We start from the raw sequence: 16,656 nt of genomic DNA on the forward strand, positions 1-16,656 counted from the left end.
CAATCTGTGGCTCTCAGCCTTCCTTATTTCCCAGTTATGTAGTCCTTACCCTAACCTCTGGGTGGGAATGATACTCTTCAGTTCAGAGAAGAAAGAAGTATAGACCCTTTGGTGCACTTTTTGGACTGCCTACAGGTTATGTTCATCTCACATTTTCAAGACCGTGCATACTAAAGTTAGTTTAAAAATGGAAAACAGAGGTTGTAGTCTGACTGTGAGATCCTTTAGGGGTATGAGAGGTACGTGGAATATGCACAGGTCTGCAGTTTAAACCAGATCTCTCTATGCCCTCTCTCTTGTTTTGCTGACAAATGAAGTGACTTTCAGATCCTTAATACAAACTATAAGCCCCGCCTTCACACATAATTAAAAGACAGCTGACAAGATCTAATTTGAGCATCATGAAAACAGGATGCTGGTTGAAAAAGAGAAATTCTGCTGTTTATATGTGTTTGACTGCACTGAACAGTCATTACAGAACTAATTCCTATTCTCTGACTGCAATCAGATCTAGGAAGTCACTTCAGCATGACAGAATATTGCCTGCCTTGCCTCGTTTAATGACTTGGTTTGTAGTGTGAGAGAAGTGGAATCTGGCTTTCCTCTTATTGAATCACCATTCTCACAAGACTATGTGCACCTCCACTGGAGAGGATCATACTACAGACATGTCATCAAATATTTAATTTTCTTTGCACAGCCCAGCTTACGGCATTTGCACTCCAAGTATCTTCTCAGCTAAACCTAAGAAAGCAATTGGCACTTCTTGATTCAGCTGATCTGCAACACTCTCATCACAATACACAACAGTGGGGTAAAAACATGGGTGATGAGGATGAATCCTTGACAAAAAGGTTGATCTTACTGTCATTTGGACAGTATTCCATCCATTTGGAAACAGAAAGTTACTGGCATTACAAAACTTTTGTCTGGACTCAATTCATCAGTGCAACTTAGGTCTTACCTTTCTGAAAGACATTTCTACTTGAGTATCACCATTGAAGTTGAACTTAGCAATAGCATCTCCATACTCCAATACTTGCAATGGTAATGGCTTTTTGGGCTGAGCTTTCTCAGCTGGTGGGAGAAGCTAGAATGAACAAACAAAATCAAGAGAGTTGCATGAAAAAAGCTCATGAAATCATCACTAGCAAAAAGGGAATGGGCAAAGAGAACACCTCCAGGGTAAGCAGCTACCTCTATATAGGATCGTGGGAAGATGCCAACTCTGCCATGGTGTTCACCTTCATACCAATTCTGGTCAATCTGCTTGTAAATGTAAACAATATCTCCTTTTTGCAGAGGAAGTTCCCTGTTAACAACACAAGTACTCCATCAGAATTCCACTGGAGATCAGATGGGTTCTTTTTCTGTTCAGCAACTCCTAAATAACAAGATCTGCAACATCCCTATACATACACATCATGCTCCAATCAAAGTGAAGGCTATATGTTGAGAATTACCCTGTTCACACCATCATGTGCAAAGAACTCTCTTGCTCTTTGTGTATTCTGTTAAAAAAAAAAAAAAAAAAAAAAAAGAAACAACCAGACTTATGAGGGCCCTACTGACTACACATCCTTCCAGCAGCAGTGGGGTCAAACTCAAGCAAAAGGTGCCACTGGCTGCTCTCCATGTTGGATATGGTGGGAGGACTGGAAGCTGTGCTCAGTTCCTGCTTCAAAACTGGTCATGACACAAGAGCCTTCCAAAATGACACATGACTTTAATGGAAGGTTGTTTAGTGATTAGATGAACCCTCAAACACACAGAAGTTGATTCTGTGAATATTACACTTGGGTCAGCCAGTGGCTGTGCAACCACTGACCTCATGTGGGATAACAGTTAGGATTTGAATCCAGAGTCTTCAGTGCTAGAATTGTGAAGAAGGTACTCATATTGTAGTCAGCTTGTACTTGGCTCATAAGCCTACTGTGTGGTTCCCGATGGAAAAACAAGCAACCCAGACTTTCCTATCGCAATTTTCACAAGCTCTGCTTTACTTTTGTCTGATACCTCACATGTTCTCCTCAAGGGACATAATAGTTAGCCCTTGCATTTGCTTCAGTTTTTCTGCAGGTCCTGGGGTCCAATGCTTTGTAAATCATTATAAATCATCACCTATAGACATACAACAAAACCATCCGAGGGCAGCATCTGAGCAGAAAATCAGTCACTCATTCACTGAATTCTGTTCTTTCTTCCTTTCCTAGCAATGTTAAAATGAGACCCTCTCAAGGCTTGTGCAAGATTCATATTATTTTTCCTGCCCTGCTGCAGACACCTTGCTTGGGCTGAGTACTGAAATGTGAATTCTAATTCTATGAAACTTCATAAATGCAGCATCCTTGAGGAAAAGACAGAAGAAGAACAGTAAAAGCAATAGGAACAAGTTATACTCACTTCAGAGTCTGTGCTTTGAAGTCAAACTTGGCTCTAGCAGGTCTCATCTAGAGATCAGGAAAAAAAAAATCAACACAAAGATAATAATCAGGTTTTCCATCCTCTTCTGAGGAACAACACGCCAAACTCTTCTACAGCTAGCATTAGTCTAGGGATGGAAATGAACACAGGTGTTCTGCTACAAGCTTATGTGCAACTGGTGCTACACTGTAAATATGTTGGATGGGTCACTGGGCCTCTTACCAGGGCAAAAAGTGCCAACTTGTGGTATAACAGCACTTAAATAGGACTTAACAGCAGCAAATCTTAAAATGTGACCAATGCTGGTGAATAAAAGCTGCTTCAGTAACTACAGTTACAGAGGCTCTGGGACTAAATTCCCCTCATGGAGAGGATCGGTGTGCAAAATTCACCAGCTGGCAAAAGAAAAAAGTAGGATTTTATTTGATGTGGCTCCTTACTGACTATTATCTGGCCCTGCTGAATCCTGCAATGTGGTCCAAGTAGAATTGGTAGGAAAGAGACAAAGGTGAGAAGGAAGTATAAATAAATAAAATGTGTTCATTAAAAATGTCTTCAGTAGCTATAAAGCCAAAGAGGACATGCTGAGAGCAGGCCTAGGCTTTAAAATTTCATTTATCTGGCTCATTTTCTAATTGCCACAGAACATTTGGACAATTTTCAAGTCATTCTGGTAATGAAGCGTAAAATAAGTACTAGTTGCATTTATGGAGTGTTTGAAATGACATAAGCAAAGGGCAGAAATATATAACCTATCCAAATGGTGATCTCCTCGCCCACCGCCACACTGCACCTCTGGGGAAACAAAGCAGCTGTAAGAGCCACAGGAGCATCCCCTAAGGCAGGAGGTAGCACCTGGCCAGCACACCTGGCCCAGCACCCAGCCCCAGGGAGAAGTGGCTCAGCCTCACAGAAAAACCATCCATCTCCTCCTTTGTCTCTTTCAAAAGACCGACCAGGTCGCACTCAGTGAAACATGCTGAGCCTTTTTTCCAGTTGTTTCCCAAGGACATGAAGCAACTTTTGATGAGGCAATCTATTTCTAACAAAAACTATGAGACAGTCACATGGCCAAGGTCAATAAGGCATGAAGTTTCTAAGCATAAGGCACAGACAGAAGGCAATGTAGCAATATGATGCAAAGGATGTAGAATGCCTTTGATTCACTAAAAGTAGCTGATATTTAAAGGCATGCATCACATGTGTGCACCAGCAATTCTCAGCAGGCATGCTTTAACATATGCAGCTTGGTATAGAGATACCTATTAATTTACTAGGCACGAGAGTCAAAGCAGTTCTAAATGAAGCCAGAATGGGAAAAGGGAAGGGGTAAAAAAAAACAAACAACATTCTCTGAAGAGCTAATGTCGGCCTGAAGCACAACGTCGTGAGAGGCAAATATTGCTTTGGGTCAAGCAGCAGACTGAGGTAACTAAAACAGACCTCTGACCCAGATTTCCTCTTTGCTGTATCGTCTACATTTAGGAGGTCCCCAAATCGCTCATTAGTGATAAACTGATGGTGCGTTGGAATGACCCCTGTGTGCCTTCTAGCTGCAATATCAGCTTCTTCTTGCTCACGTTTAAGCCGTCTCTGGTCCTCTAAAAGTTTCTGCCATAAAATTGCATAAAATGGGCAGTAAATCATCTAGTTAAGGCCATTTGAAAGCTGCCACAAATGTGACTTTAATAAAATAGCTGGGACTTTACAGTTTAACATAGAATACTGATTCAATGAACACAACACCATTAGATTTAGCAGGCACAAAATTACATTGCAGTAATGGCATAATGGAAATCCAGCTCATAGAGTGGATCTGATCCAAAGCTGATGGAAGTCAATAGGAGTTTGTCTAAGCTTGGGCCAGGCTCTGAGAGCTTATTAGATATGGGGAGGCTGCAGATAATGCAGATGGCTAACAAGGAGTTTCTCTCATTGACATCCAAGAGACCTGGATCAGCTGCACACATAAGCTGAGGCACCAAACTCCCCTGAGCTCTGAAAGGAGCTTGGGAGAGTGTCTACCCACACCCAGGTGCCAGATTCCCCCATTCTTCCTCTGGGATCAATTAATATATTTCTGTACTGCTCTATAATTTGAAATCAGCAGGTGGAACTCAGAGCCCTGCTCTTAGGTGAGTTTTCTTGCTGGATTTTGACACTGGGAGCATTACTAATGGGAGAAGACAGCAAAAAAATATTGTTTACATCGGAATTAAGAACCTTTTACCCATATTTCAAAACATACACAAACACTTGAGCTCAGAACGGTAATACGATTCTTCATTAAAAATACTCCTCGGTTTTATTTCATTTTACAATTATTAATTACGTTTGCAAACAGCTTTCTGGAAATCAAACACTTTTTAACTTCTTTAGCTCTGTTTGAATACTCCCTGTGTTGAAAATTCTGTATTGCTTTCTTATTATTCAGTTTGCCCATACATTATCTAACCATTTTGAAAAGGACTGACACATTCTGTTGACAATATGACACATCAAAGAATTCTAGTTTGCACCAGGGAAAAGCTTCCCACTTACTGATGGCTTGGGATGTCTTACATTTTCTACTCAAAACCTGAGGGCTCCCACAGGAAATGAACATTCTGACCAGTCTGATTAATACTGACTCAGGTGGCTTGCTTGGAGAACAGTAAAAAATTAAGTCACTTGTAGAATAAAAATTTCATCTTTATCTGCAAGTCCTGAGGTGCTGCACTACATCTCACATACTTATCCAACCTTTTTACATTCTTTATAACCCCTCTACATCATTCTGTGCAACTGACACAAACTGTAAGGTTCATTTTAAACAAAAGGTAAAGGGAACTATGCATCACACAATAAATCAGCACTAGAAGCAGTATTAAAACTAAAACTTTCTTGTTCTAACTTCCAATATACATATCAGTCACCATATAATTTGTCCTTTAAAAAGGGTTACAGCTTATTTCTTGTGTGTGGAGCTGCAGTAGCTGTTATTAGGCAATAGAAGAAGGCATTACCTCTTTATCATCATAACGCCTGCGGATAATTTCTTCTGGAGTTTCCATGTAATCAACTGGTGCAAAATGCCTTGGTGATTCTGAATCTACTTCGAAACAACATAAGGAAGTTAAAATACAAATGGATTTACCTAGCATAACCAGAAAGGAAAAAAATAAATATTTTTAAACAATTTGCTTCCATTAAAATAGTAAAGATTCTCAATTGCCACTAACTAAATTGCCAATCAGATGTCAATAATTTATCTATTTTCATTTTTTTCCCTTTTGGGCTGTACTTGTTAACAAAGATCTAAAAACAGGGAGAAAATAAAGGCACGGGAAAGAGTAAAAACATAGAAGGACTTTGTGAAGAAAAGATTTGCTGCCATCAAAATATGATTTGGCATTTAACTGCAGAGGAAAGTTTAACACACACACACACACAACCAGACCTTGAGAAACTGCTCCTTAAAGCAAATCATATGGGTTTGTTTTATACTCCCATGTGTGCAAATGATACAGGACTAGAAATATCTCATGTTGAGATTCTTGTATCCCAGGAGTTGCTTGAGAGACCAGCTGAACCCGGTGAGATTAGAAAGGCAGCGGTAACCGTTTCTCAGAAGTGCAGCTGTTACATGTCCTGAACAAAAATGCTCAGCAAGACACGCAAAGGACGTAAGACACACCATTAAAAAAAAAATAGGGAGAGTCAGGAGATGCAAGGGTGGGGAGTAAAAATGCAAGGGTTGTGAAAGGAAGGAGAGGGAAAGCAATACAGATGAAGGGACAGTGGTAAAGAACACAAAAAGCCACCTCCTAGGTACGTCCCAAGTTCACTTTGCGGGTTGTTGTTTGTGTCCAAGCTGTGATAGAGGGCATATGGAATTGGGTTCCCATTGTGTAAGGAGTCAGGAGTGTCAGAGCGGCCCATGGAGCTATCTCGGCTAGATCCCATGCTGGGGAAGTAGCTAAGCCTCTCCACAACATCAAAGGAAGACAGGCGCCTGGGGGCTAGAGGCCTGCTTCTGGAGCACAGCTCATGCTGGAAGTGATGACTCTTGTCTCCTACACTCCCCTGCAGCTGTATGGGGTCATCCGGGTTCTGGGGGCTGGGCACTGCCAGGGCTCCAGGGCAGTCTGGAGGTGGAGTCCTGCTGGACTTGTGCTGGAATGGCTTTTTCACTCGGAAGGGAAGTGGGCTCATTAGGTAGACATTTCTGGGGAGCGTGTGTCTGTCCCCATAGATTCCTTTGGAATCGGTGTTCCTGATGGCTTGCTGCTGCTCATGCCTTCGGATGGTAGTGAACCTGGTGTAGGAAGCTGGGCATGTGCCTTTGCATCTGTTGACTTTATGCTTCTGAGGCCCATTGATGTTGCTGTTGCTGCTGCCACTGTCATTGGATGCATTTGAGAGGAGATCTATCTCATCTGTGCAAGCTGAAAGTGTGTCCATAGGGATAGCATCACTGACATCTGAAGCTGTGTCCTCCACATTGCTGCAGGAATGGGAGGATTTGTCTGCCAAACTGGCAGCATCCTTCTCTTCTTGGTTTATTTTTGGCAAATCCAGAAGAATCTCTGCGGAGTAGGCAGAACCTAGACAAGCTTTAGACTGGAGAGAAGTAGTGAATTTGCTTTGTCCAGTGGAAAAGTCAAGTGCGGGCATCGATCGGGATCTCTGGATCAGCTGTTCAAAGGCACTGATACGGGAGGAAACAGTGTCTTTGGGGATCTGCTCTGAATCCTCTCGACTAAGGCTGTGTTCCATCCTGTCCTTTGCTTCGTTCTCAAATTGAGATGCAATGTCCCTCACACTGCAGGAGGAGACTGTGCCCAACTGGATCCTGGACCGGTTGATCTGGTGCATGTCTTTATACAGCATTGTAAACTCCATTCCGCTCTTCCTGGAGGCAGGGAATAGGTAGCCTTTTCTAGAGTTGTTGCCATACTCCTGTAGGCTCATGGTACTGCCAGACTTGATGACATATTCCTGCTTTGACTTCATCAACATGTTTTCTATGCTTTCCCCTACGTCTACCATAAAAGACTTTTTATTATCAAACAACGCAACGGAGCTACGAAGGTTTTCACAGCTTTGAGCTTTCTCATGAGACAGCAAGATACCCTTCTTGTCCTGCCCAAGAGCAGCTGGAGCTGCTAGCTTGGGTTTGAATTTAGAAGGGAGGATTTCAGTAATGCAGGCTTTTGCAGCTGATAAGGGCTTCTTATGTTTACATGCGTGACCTAACATACCGGTATAACTAGCGTTAAAGGTTCGGCTATTAACTGAAGAGGGTGCAGTCATATGAGCATTCCCACCTTTACGATCCACTGGTAAGCATGCAGAATAAAATAAATACAACCTGTTAGCTTAAGTGCTAGAAAGCTATTGAGAAAGGAGAGAAAACATGCTTGGATTTCATAAAATGCACTTTAAAGAAACAATGTTCCAAAACATAAAGAAAAGCAGGAAGACACTGCACAACAAGCCGCGCTCACAGAAGTAGGTGAAATGCTGCTAATAGTTCTAAGATGAGAGGCTCAGCCAGAAGTGCCTGCTGCACTTTGAAGGTATCGTCCTAAAAAGTTCTGAACATCATCAGCTTCCAGGGAAGCGGTGGCATCATGGAAAAGGGCAGCTGAACTCTGGGCGGGATTAAGGTGTCAGCACGAATGCACAGGCACTAACACTGCAAAAGTGGCTTAATATTAAGCCTGTAATCACACCTACTATGTTCTCACCATAATGCTTTCCAAAAAGTTAACTACTGAGGGAGAAGAAAAATCAAGGGCTGACTGTGCAAGCACAAGCAGGCTGCATCAGCTGGCCTTACCCAAGAGCCAGATTAGAGATTCCCCATGCTAGGAGCAAACTGAGTATGCTTCAGAATGGTGTGAGCCATGTTTCCTTTAAAAATCAAGGAGTCAAATGAGGACATTTTCTAACATCAGATCCAGTCTGGGTTCAGCTGTGACTGCAGTTTCTTAGATCTGTTTCTGATTTGAGTACATATTAAGATGTCAAAATAGCCATTCAGGCTCAATTGCCGTTTGGAGAACAATAAATTGAACAGATTTTTTCTGTTCAGCTCCAGTTTAACTCCCTGCCCCAAAGGCTGGACATAGTGCTGAAAAAATAGCCGGAAAATGGAGACAGAGACCTTTTTGGTGTGAACGCACTATTTTTAGGAAGAGCAGTTCAGAAACCCAATGCATTCTTTCCCCAGTCCTCTCCTCATCTGAAGCCATTTTTAGGTTGAAGTTGGCTCAGAGATACATTCCCTAACACAACTCCCTGATGGGAGCCAGCTCTTCCTTGACTTAATCTTCTAGAGAGCCCAAAATGGGGGGAGGAATGGGGAGATGAACACAACAGTCTCTGCTGCCTTGCTGCCTCACAGATTGCAGGGCACTGCTGTCTCAATGTCCTGTGCATTCTCTGCACACCCCTCAGGCAGGAGGCTGTGGAGCACATGGTGCCAGCTATCCCAGGGCATCTGGGCCAGCAGACATGCTGTGGCCTGCTGAGAGATCCAATAGAAAGAGCAGAAAAGGCAGGGAAGGGTTGTAGCATGACAATGCATGGTGCAGATGGACAGCAAGGCCAGATCAAGCAGCCTGGAGGAGCGTGAAGGTGTGGGAGAGAGGGAGCTGGTCCCTGCTGTGATGAGGAACCTGGATCAGGTAAAGGCATCATGAAAAACACTGGTTGGTGTGGGCTGAGGGAGAAAAGAAAGAAAACTAGAGATGGCAAAGAGGAAGGACAGAGGAACCCTCAATTGGCTTGAGCAGGACTGTAAACCCTGCAGTGCTTTGCTCCATACCACCATACTTTTGATACATTGTACAGAATGGAGGTCAGGTCCACATCCTGACAACCCACCTTTTGTGGAAGCAGAGCTAGAAGGACGCTTGAGACCACTCAGCCCCTGGAACGGGATATCTCCGCCTTCCAGCACACTCTTGTAAATCTGTCTCTCATTCTCCAAGGCAGCAAGGTCCCCTAGTGCTGGTTCTGAATCCCTCTTCGCTGCGTGGTAGTTGGGTGAATATGTGGAGCTGAAAAACAGTTTGGAAAAAAAAAGGGGGGGAGTAGATGCTAGTGGGTCACTTGCATTTGTTGAAAGCTTCATGCAGTGAAAGAGAAAACCACACCTGTAAACCCCAGAATAGACTGTACATAAAGAACTGACGGTGAATGAAGAGGTTATGAATATACTGCAAAAATACTGCAAGTTTTGTGCTCCCACAGTATGCTCAGCCTGAGGGAGCTCTCCTAGCTCAGACTCCCAGAAAGCAGGTGGCAGGAAAGCACTCCTCCTTTATTTTACAGATGAGACAACAGGCTCACAGAGGAGATGCATGGTTCCCTTGCAGATGAACAGAAATCCAGTGGCTAGCTGGAAGCGACATGTTTATCTTCCAGCTCCAGTCCTCTCTCCTCAAACACTAGCACTTTCTCTTCCCTGCTGCAAAGAACAGCTGCTCAGGAATCCATCAGAACTACGTCAGCCTCCCAGCCAGCATTACAGGCCAAGATTCACAGATTTTTCAAGTCATTCAATGAGGGACTTTGCAGAGAAAGAACAGCTTTGGGCTACAGACACTACTGTTTTAAGAGAAATTTCCCAGATGTGCACAGTTCTGTTCAGCTTTCCCTCAGACTTGCACTACAGGAAACATCATGTCCCAGACTCTCACTGACACAAAAACAAAATGCTGAATTCTGAGACAGATGTAAAAAACAAGCACAATCGTAATTTCTTAGGCCCTTAAGTATTGACAGTTTATTACAAATTCCTTTCCTTGGTCATGAATCTGACAGCCAGTACACCCCCACATCTGATATCTAGATTTCACTGTTCTCTCTTTGAAGAAGACAAGCCAAAAAAAACCCAAACAACAAAAAACATTTCATGATATAAAGGGCCATTCAAGGTGCAAAACATTTGCTAAGCAATCAGGCAGATTTTTTTTCCTAAAAGCTGAGCTGAGTTCATCTGATACCAGTCTGCATTCTCAACCAAGCTCTTCAGAATAAGATGCAGTCTCACACATAAAGCTATTCCTAGCCCAAAGCTTGGTTGCCAGAAAGTTAAAATAATAATAATAATAATAGCCTTTTGTCAATTCACAGAAATGTTCTGATGGCTGGTTTGCATCATGATATCCAGGAGTGATTCAAATGTATGCAAGTGTGGAAATGCTTGTAGTTATGCCTGCTTGTGGGTAAATCTGTACACACATCTGGTTATTTTGGATGGATGCTGTAGTTACAGGGCAAAGAGAAAGCTTTCATAAGCATCAGAGGACTGCCTGTGAGAGTGGAATTACACAATGTCTAGAACAAAAAGAAGTTTTTTGTTTCTGGACAAGGAAAACTAGGTCACATGCATTCCCATAAATTACTTTTCAAGTTTTCAAGGCCTAGAACAACTCCTACAACCACCAGCGCAGCTTGTGCTACCAGACTTCAGGGGGAACTGAGACAGGCTCCAGCAGATGACATGATTGCAGGAGAGCAAACCTGTCCTGCCTACCAAAAACATAGGTTTCACAGCTTTGGTAACATTTCTGGGACAGTCAGGAACTCAAGATTCTTATCAGCATCTGTCAAAAGTAAGCTATTCATTCATGCTAATCTTGGAGATTTCCATTTGCTTTACTTCTCTCTCTCTACCAAAAGAAAACTAAAAAGTCATGGGAACAACGAACGACATAATGTCAGTTGGATGCCTGAAGGAGAGCATGCCTTTCCCAACAACCCACGCACACCAAGGAGATCCTTGGACCTTTGGGAAATGCCAAGCAGCAGTCTGGTTACAGGAAGCAGCAGCTTCACAGGAGGAGGAACTCAGCACAGCTCAGCATTTCACCCGGGGACTTTTTTTCTTTCTCTTTTGAAGCAAACCAGCTCCATGTACCAGTCGATTAGCCAGAGTTAATATTAAGTATTCTTCCAGAAAACCACATTCAATCTCTGAGAAATATCGCTACCACTACTAGTTTTCCCTTCCTAGAAGCTAAAAATCACTGCCTTTGAAAAACATCATCCTTTTCCTCTGGCATGCCTACCTGGGAACATGTAATGGCAGACAATCTCACAAGAATAACGGAAATAAATTTCTTTTTTGTTACCAGGCAACAAAATTGTTGGCAAATACGTTATATCTTAGTGTAAGTTGGATCAAGATGGAGTTACAATTCTGCTTGTTTTTTAAAAAGTTTTTGCCTAGCACAATAGCAATTCATATCTAAGCAGTGCCACCACTCCTGTAATCACTACAAAATTCATTCAAGACCAAAGAGCAGGCATCATATCCGAACTCATCTAAAGTACATGTAGAATTTTCCTGGGACATGCATCTGCCTATATCCATCACCAAAAAACAGAGCCAGCCCATTTCCAGCACCCTATATCGTGTCCTACATGCTGCCAGACTATAAAAGAGACATCAAAAAACAACTTGAAAACTTACTAGGAAGAATGGTCCGTGGAAGTTTCCAGAGGAGTAACACCTGCTGTATTCTGCAAAAGTCCAAACAAAGGAGTAATTGATACACACTTACATGCCAGGAATAAGAAAAAGGCTTGCTTAAGTCATTTTCCATCGCCCAAATATTAGCATTTATGAGACATGGAAGTTTAAGGCAAAATGCAATTTAAGCTGCCGATATCTTTGCAGAAAAGCAACGATTTTCCGAGTTCCTTTAGGGCAGTGACAGGTTTTTAGCACAGCCAATGCCTTTTTGCAGCGCCTATTCTTTTGTCTGCCAATGAGTCATTGTGCATAAAGCCAAAAGCAAGAAGAGATAATCAGCTGGGCCAGGACCAGGAGACACATGCTCATCATTATTTCCCCAAGCTTTCCCCCCAACCAGTCACTGCCCAATGCTGCTTTAAAGGTACATTACGTTTCTGCAGCACAATACGTTCTTAAGCATTCAAAAAAAAACAACAAAGCGCTAACAAGAAAAGCAACATTTCAGTTCCATTTCCTTACTTAAGAGAAGCAATGCGAGCTGCACAAGTTCAAGAGCAAAAGCCAGATCTTATCCACTTGCTTTAAATCCATCTAATGCTACCTAGGCACATTATTGAAAAAATGGAAGGCAATTTTAAAAGAAATGCTGCATTTGGTCTCCCCTCATCTACCTGAGGATTCGTACAATGGAAGAAAAAGCAAATCTTGGGTTTGAAAAAGCAGCTTGTTCACGTCCTGTTGAAATGCCGCAGTTTCAAAGAGAGAGAGAGAAAAAAAAAAGCCCAACAAAAGAAAAAAATAGCATGTTACCAATTTAATCTATCATTTCATGGTTCGGGTCCTGCGGAGCCTCAGAGTGGCAGCAGCTGACCTGCCCTGGAAGGCCACGGCAAGGTGCAGGGTAGGGAAAATGGTGTAAAATCTCTGGGGAATATCCAAATGTTGGGCAGCACACGCTGCTAGCAGGGAGCAGCAAGGCTTGTGCAAAGGGAGGGTTGATGGCAACACGCTTGAAAGGCACGAGATGATGACGTGAGGCTAAGCAAGAATTTTAAGCTGATTGCTGCTGCCTATTCATGTGAAAAATAGAGAGGGTTTGTTGTTGTTTTTTTTTTTTTTTTTTGCAGACACCGAACTCAAAACCCTAAAGGGGGACAGAGGTGGGGGACGGGTAGCTGAAAAGGAATGGGGGGAGAGGAAATTGCTGTTTCTGAAAATGGATTTCAAGCCGGATTCTCAGCATCACATTCTATTATTTCTGACAGCGACACAGCAAGCCATGCAGTCAGAATGGTCAGAACCATTATTTATCCCAACCTCATTTAATAATCATCCAGCAGCAAATAGATTAGAGCAGAGAGTTTGGAAACAGGGATTGGCAGCATGAAAAGAATAGGAAATACCTTCTGTGGCTTTTTATGTGGCGCTTTATAAAGCTTCTCCATTTTTTCTAAATCTGCCTCTAACTCAGTCTGGTAGAGGTAGAGGTCTTTTTCTAGATCAGTCTGGTTAAAGAAGGAGAAGAAGAATGGGAAAATGATGCTTAGGGTTAGGGGATATCAAAGGAATGTTAATTCTGAAAAATAAATAAGCGAGCCTTTTTAATTGAAAAAGTCAAAGATGGTATGGACAATAAACAGAAATCCACTAGTAATTAATTGCGTTTCAATGGTTACAGAGGAAATTGATTTAGGCATTTAACATTCAAAATTAAAAGACACGCAGGCCTGCTAGGATCTAATTCTACCAACAATAAAATTATAAAACCCACCTGTAAAAAAAAAAAAAAAAAAAGATACTGTGACAATAGGCTGTTAGTATAATTATCATTGCAAGTCAAGATAGCAAAACCACCATTCTAAACTACTGCTGATTATGGTTTAAGAATTGCTTATTAAATCAAATTACTAACTACTTGTTAGGCAAATGAGCTCAAGCCCATTTAAAAAATAAAATCACTCACAGGCACACAAAACCCAAGCAATGTTACAAAAGAAATCCACATACACACACACACACGCAGCAGATGCTGTAGTACAACGTACGTGAGACACAATTACCTTTCTATCCTCTCTAGTAAGGATAGAGCAATCTCCAGGAGTATAATCCCAAATCTTTTTTGGAGGCTGATGGAAAGCAGAGGAAGGAAATGAGGAAATGAAGATAAGGAAGACATCACAGAGAATATGGAAACTGGATTAGAACAGAGCGGGAATACAATAGGGGATTTGCATCAACACTGAAAAGAAATTAAAAACAAACAACAAAACAGAGAAAGAGAGATAGAAAGAGGGATAAATCCGTTCTAGCACGAACATCGAGAGATCACAGGAGGTAAAAGGAAGCACACATGCAGTCTGGGAGGGGCTGCTTTCAGTAGTATTTGGGGACAGCTTTATTACTGTGAGGCGCTCAAAGGGATTTAGGGCTCTCTAGGAGGAGCCTGCAGCTGTGGTTAAAGCATTCTTAATATAGACACAAAAAAAAAATCACAAAACAAAATGGGGAAAAAAAATCACACAGTCATAAAAAGCATTTTTTTGCTCATTCTTCTTTTCAAAAGGAAAGGGTAAAATAAGGGCCTTTGGTAAAGAAAAGGGAGATATCTTTCCCACCCACACCAGACTCTGAATACATACCATGTGAACAAATGGCTGAATTTCCAGTGTTGGCATTGTGGGGCAATGAGAATGCAGAGTTGTTATTTGCTATTATTCTCTTCTGGGGAGATGGTTTGTGGTGTTTTGTTTTTTTTTGGTGGAGAGAGTCGGGCACAGGCAAGTTTGGGAAATACTTAGTTATAATTGATCCTACAAATAAAGGCTATTTCAAAATACAATTTTTCCTATTTTATGTATGTGTAAATATCAGGGAAGATTATTCAGAGTGAAAGACCTTTGTCCTACCCGAATAATGCCGTACCAATATCCTTCTCTTACCAGACGTGCACTTCACTGACATGTTCAAACACTTCGTTCTTACTTTGTAAAATCAAAATACTTCTGCTCTTCTGCAAACAAAGTAATCTCTGTTGGTTGACAAGCTTAGCATCATCCTAGGAGTCTGTACTGACTGACAGAACTATATTATCAAAGTATCTGACAGGGAATCATGAAAGCATGATTGAGCTACAACATTTGAGTCTTGGTCCAAATTCCATCAGGTTTCCAGACAGTCTGGGTCTGTAGTTTGAATCAGGCTCACTTCTAAACTTGGACTGCGACACTAGGGCATGAGGTCAGCAGCCAGTAGACAAGATGGTGCTGTAAAGATTCAGGTTTGAGACGTGGAGAGAGGAAGCGGAGGAAAGCAGGTTATGCACGAGGCATAGGATAGGTACGAAGGCAGGATATGCACGAACCCTTTTTCCAGTCCTCTGTTCATAGCAAAGAGCAGATTCAGGGGCTGGGAGAAGTGTCCAGTGTCCACATGTGTGACCCCACAATCCCAACAGAAGACAGTGAAGCTCTAGACTGGCTGGCCATCAAATTTGGCTAGTGGGGGGAGAGGGGAGGTGTACCATGTAGTGCAAGGTCAGAGGTTGGGAAGAAAGAAGGAGAATGTGGGGATTCAGTCTCCGCAACACCCTGGAAAGGCATCCATGCTGCACAGAGCAATCTTCCTGGATGCTCTGCAGGCACACATCAACATATCTCCCTAGAAACATATCTGGGATGTTCAACCAGCAGAGCACTGCTTCAGCTGTCCTTAGGAAGTGTATAGGCTTTCCTCAATGCAAACCCCTATCCTGGTCATTCTGGTATGTTTGGAGACACCACAGCCTTGCAAGAATACTGTGCTTCCTTCTACCAAGGGTGTTTACTGTCCATGTTCCATAGCCGCCATATTAAAGCCATAAAAATGGGAAAATATGCTTTTACAAGTATACATTATCTGCAGCACTAGGCAGGGAAAGCCTGACCAATGTAAATGGGGCTTAGCCACAACTGGTCACAAAAATCAGATCTTATTGTGGCTAAAGTGAGCAATGATACATGAAGACTATTTGGCTGTGGTTGCAGGGCTCAGTGAGAGCTTTGTTGGATTTGTCTTGTTCAAGAGCAGCTATCAGTAAAAGTCTGAAATAGCATCCTCAATTAAAATGCCCAATGTAATGCTGAAGCACTATGCATATAGCGCCACATTCACTGTCTGGTATAATGTACCAGGATGAACACATATGGTTTTGGAGACAGAGGAAGTTGACATGGGCAGTCACTTAAAGGCAAACTGTAAGAAACCAGGCCTTAACAAAAGTCATGGACATCTCAAACACCTTTGAGGCCTACGTAGCATATGTCGGAAGGCTCTTTGCTATAAAACACAGTTGCCAATGACAGAATGGACAACCCAGCCACTGATCGTGCCTGTTTTCCAGCAGAAGTTATACTATTTCTATATGCAATCAGAATAGGCACCCACCCAAATTCAGACATCTATAAACTGCAGAGGGATTTAATCATATCCTTGAGAACTGTGAGCAATGCTTAGGTTTAAAGAAAACCTGCCCTCTGGCGTCCATATGCAATAGGCTTTGAAACCAGTGATGAACTCTAAAACACATTTGTTTTATTATATGTGCATTGAAATCTCAGCAGTGTTCAAAAGTGGCGTGTGTGGGTATTCGACAGTTTCAAAAAAAAGAGGAAACAGCCACTGTACTTGGATAAATGTAAGAGGCTGATGCTGACCCTCTGGTGCAGTAAGAGTAGCTTATTAAACAGCATTTAATGATGAGGTTCATTGTGTTTAATCAG

At 42.2% G+C, this 16,656-nt stretch overlaps 1 protein-coding gene across 28 annotated transcripts in view; it reads right to left on the reverse strand.

Annotated features, from left to right (window-relative positions):
* Positions 1 to 16,656, reverse strand: part of SORBS1 (sorbin and SH3 domain containing 1) — a 162,418-nt gene that overhangs the window by 13,788 nt on the left and 131,974 nt on the right. For 18 of the 28 annotated variants that reach the window (XM_042817966.1, XM_042817967.1, XM_042817961.1 and 15 more), the window contains 9 exons: positions 13,960 to 14,025; positions 13,303 to 13,404; positions 11,894 to 11,943; positions 9,298 to 9,473; positions 5,430 to 5,515; positions 3,868 to 4,035; positions 2,404 to 2,450; positions 1,198 to 1,312; positions 965 to 1,090 (listed from right to left, as the gene is read on the reverse strand). In XM_042817966.1, the coding sequence (XP_042673900.1) occupies positions 965 to 1,090; positions 1,198 to 1,312; positions 2,404 to 2,450; positions 3,868 to 4,035; positions 5,430 to 5,515; positions 9,298 to 9,473; positions 11,894 to 11,943; positions 13,303 to 13,404; positions 13,960 to 14,025 (936 nt within the window). The remainder of the gene's footprint in view (positions 1 to 964; positions 1,091 to 1,197; positions 1,313 to 2,403; positions 2,451 to 3,867; positions 4,036 to 5,429; positions 5,516 to 9,297; positions 9,474 to 11,893; positions 11,944 to 13,302; positions 13,405 to 13,959; positions 14,026 to 16,656) is intronic. The other 10 variants (XM_042817964.1, XM_042817969.1, XM_042817970.1 and 7 more) reach the window with 3 other exon arrangements.

The sequence above is a fragment of the Centrocercus urophasianus genome, unplaced genomic scaffold (assembly GCF_019232065.1).
Source record: "Centrocercus urophasianus isolate 14NV4802_14NV808 unplaced genomic scaffold, USGS_Curo_1.0 seq_17, whole genome shotgun sequence".
NCBI classification, from domain to species: Eukaryota; Metazoa; Chordata; class Aves; order Galliformes; family Phasianidae; genus Centrocercus; species Centrocercus urophasianus.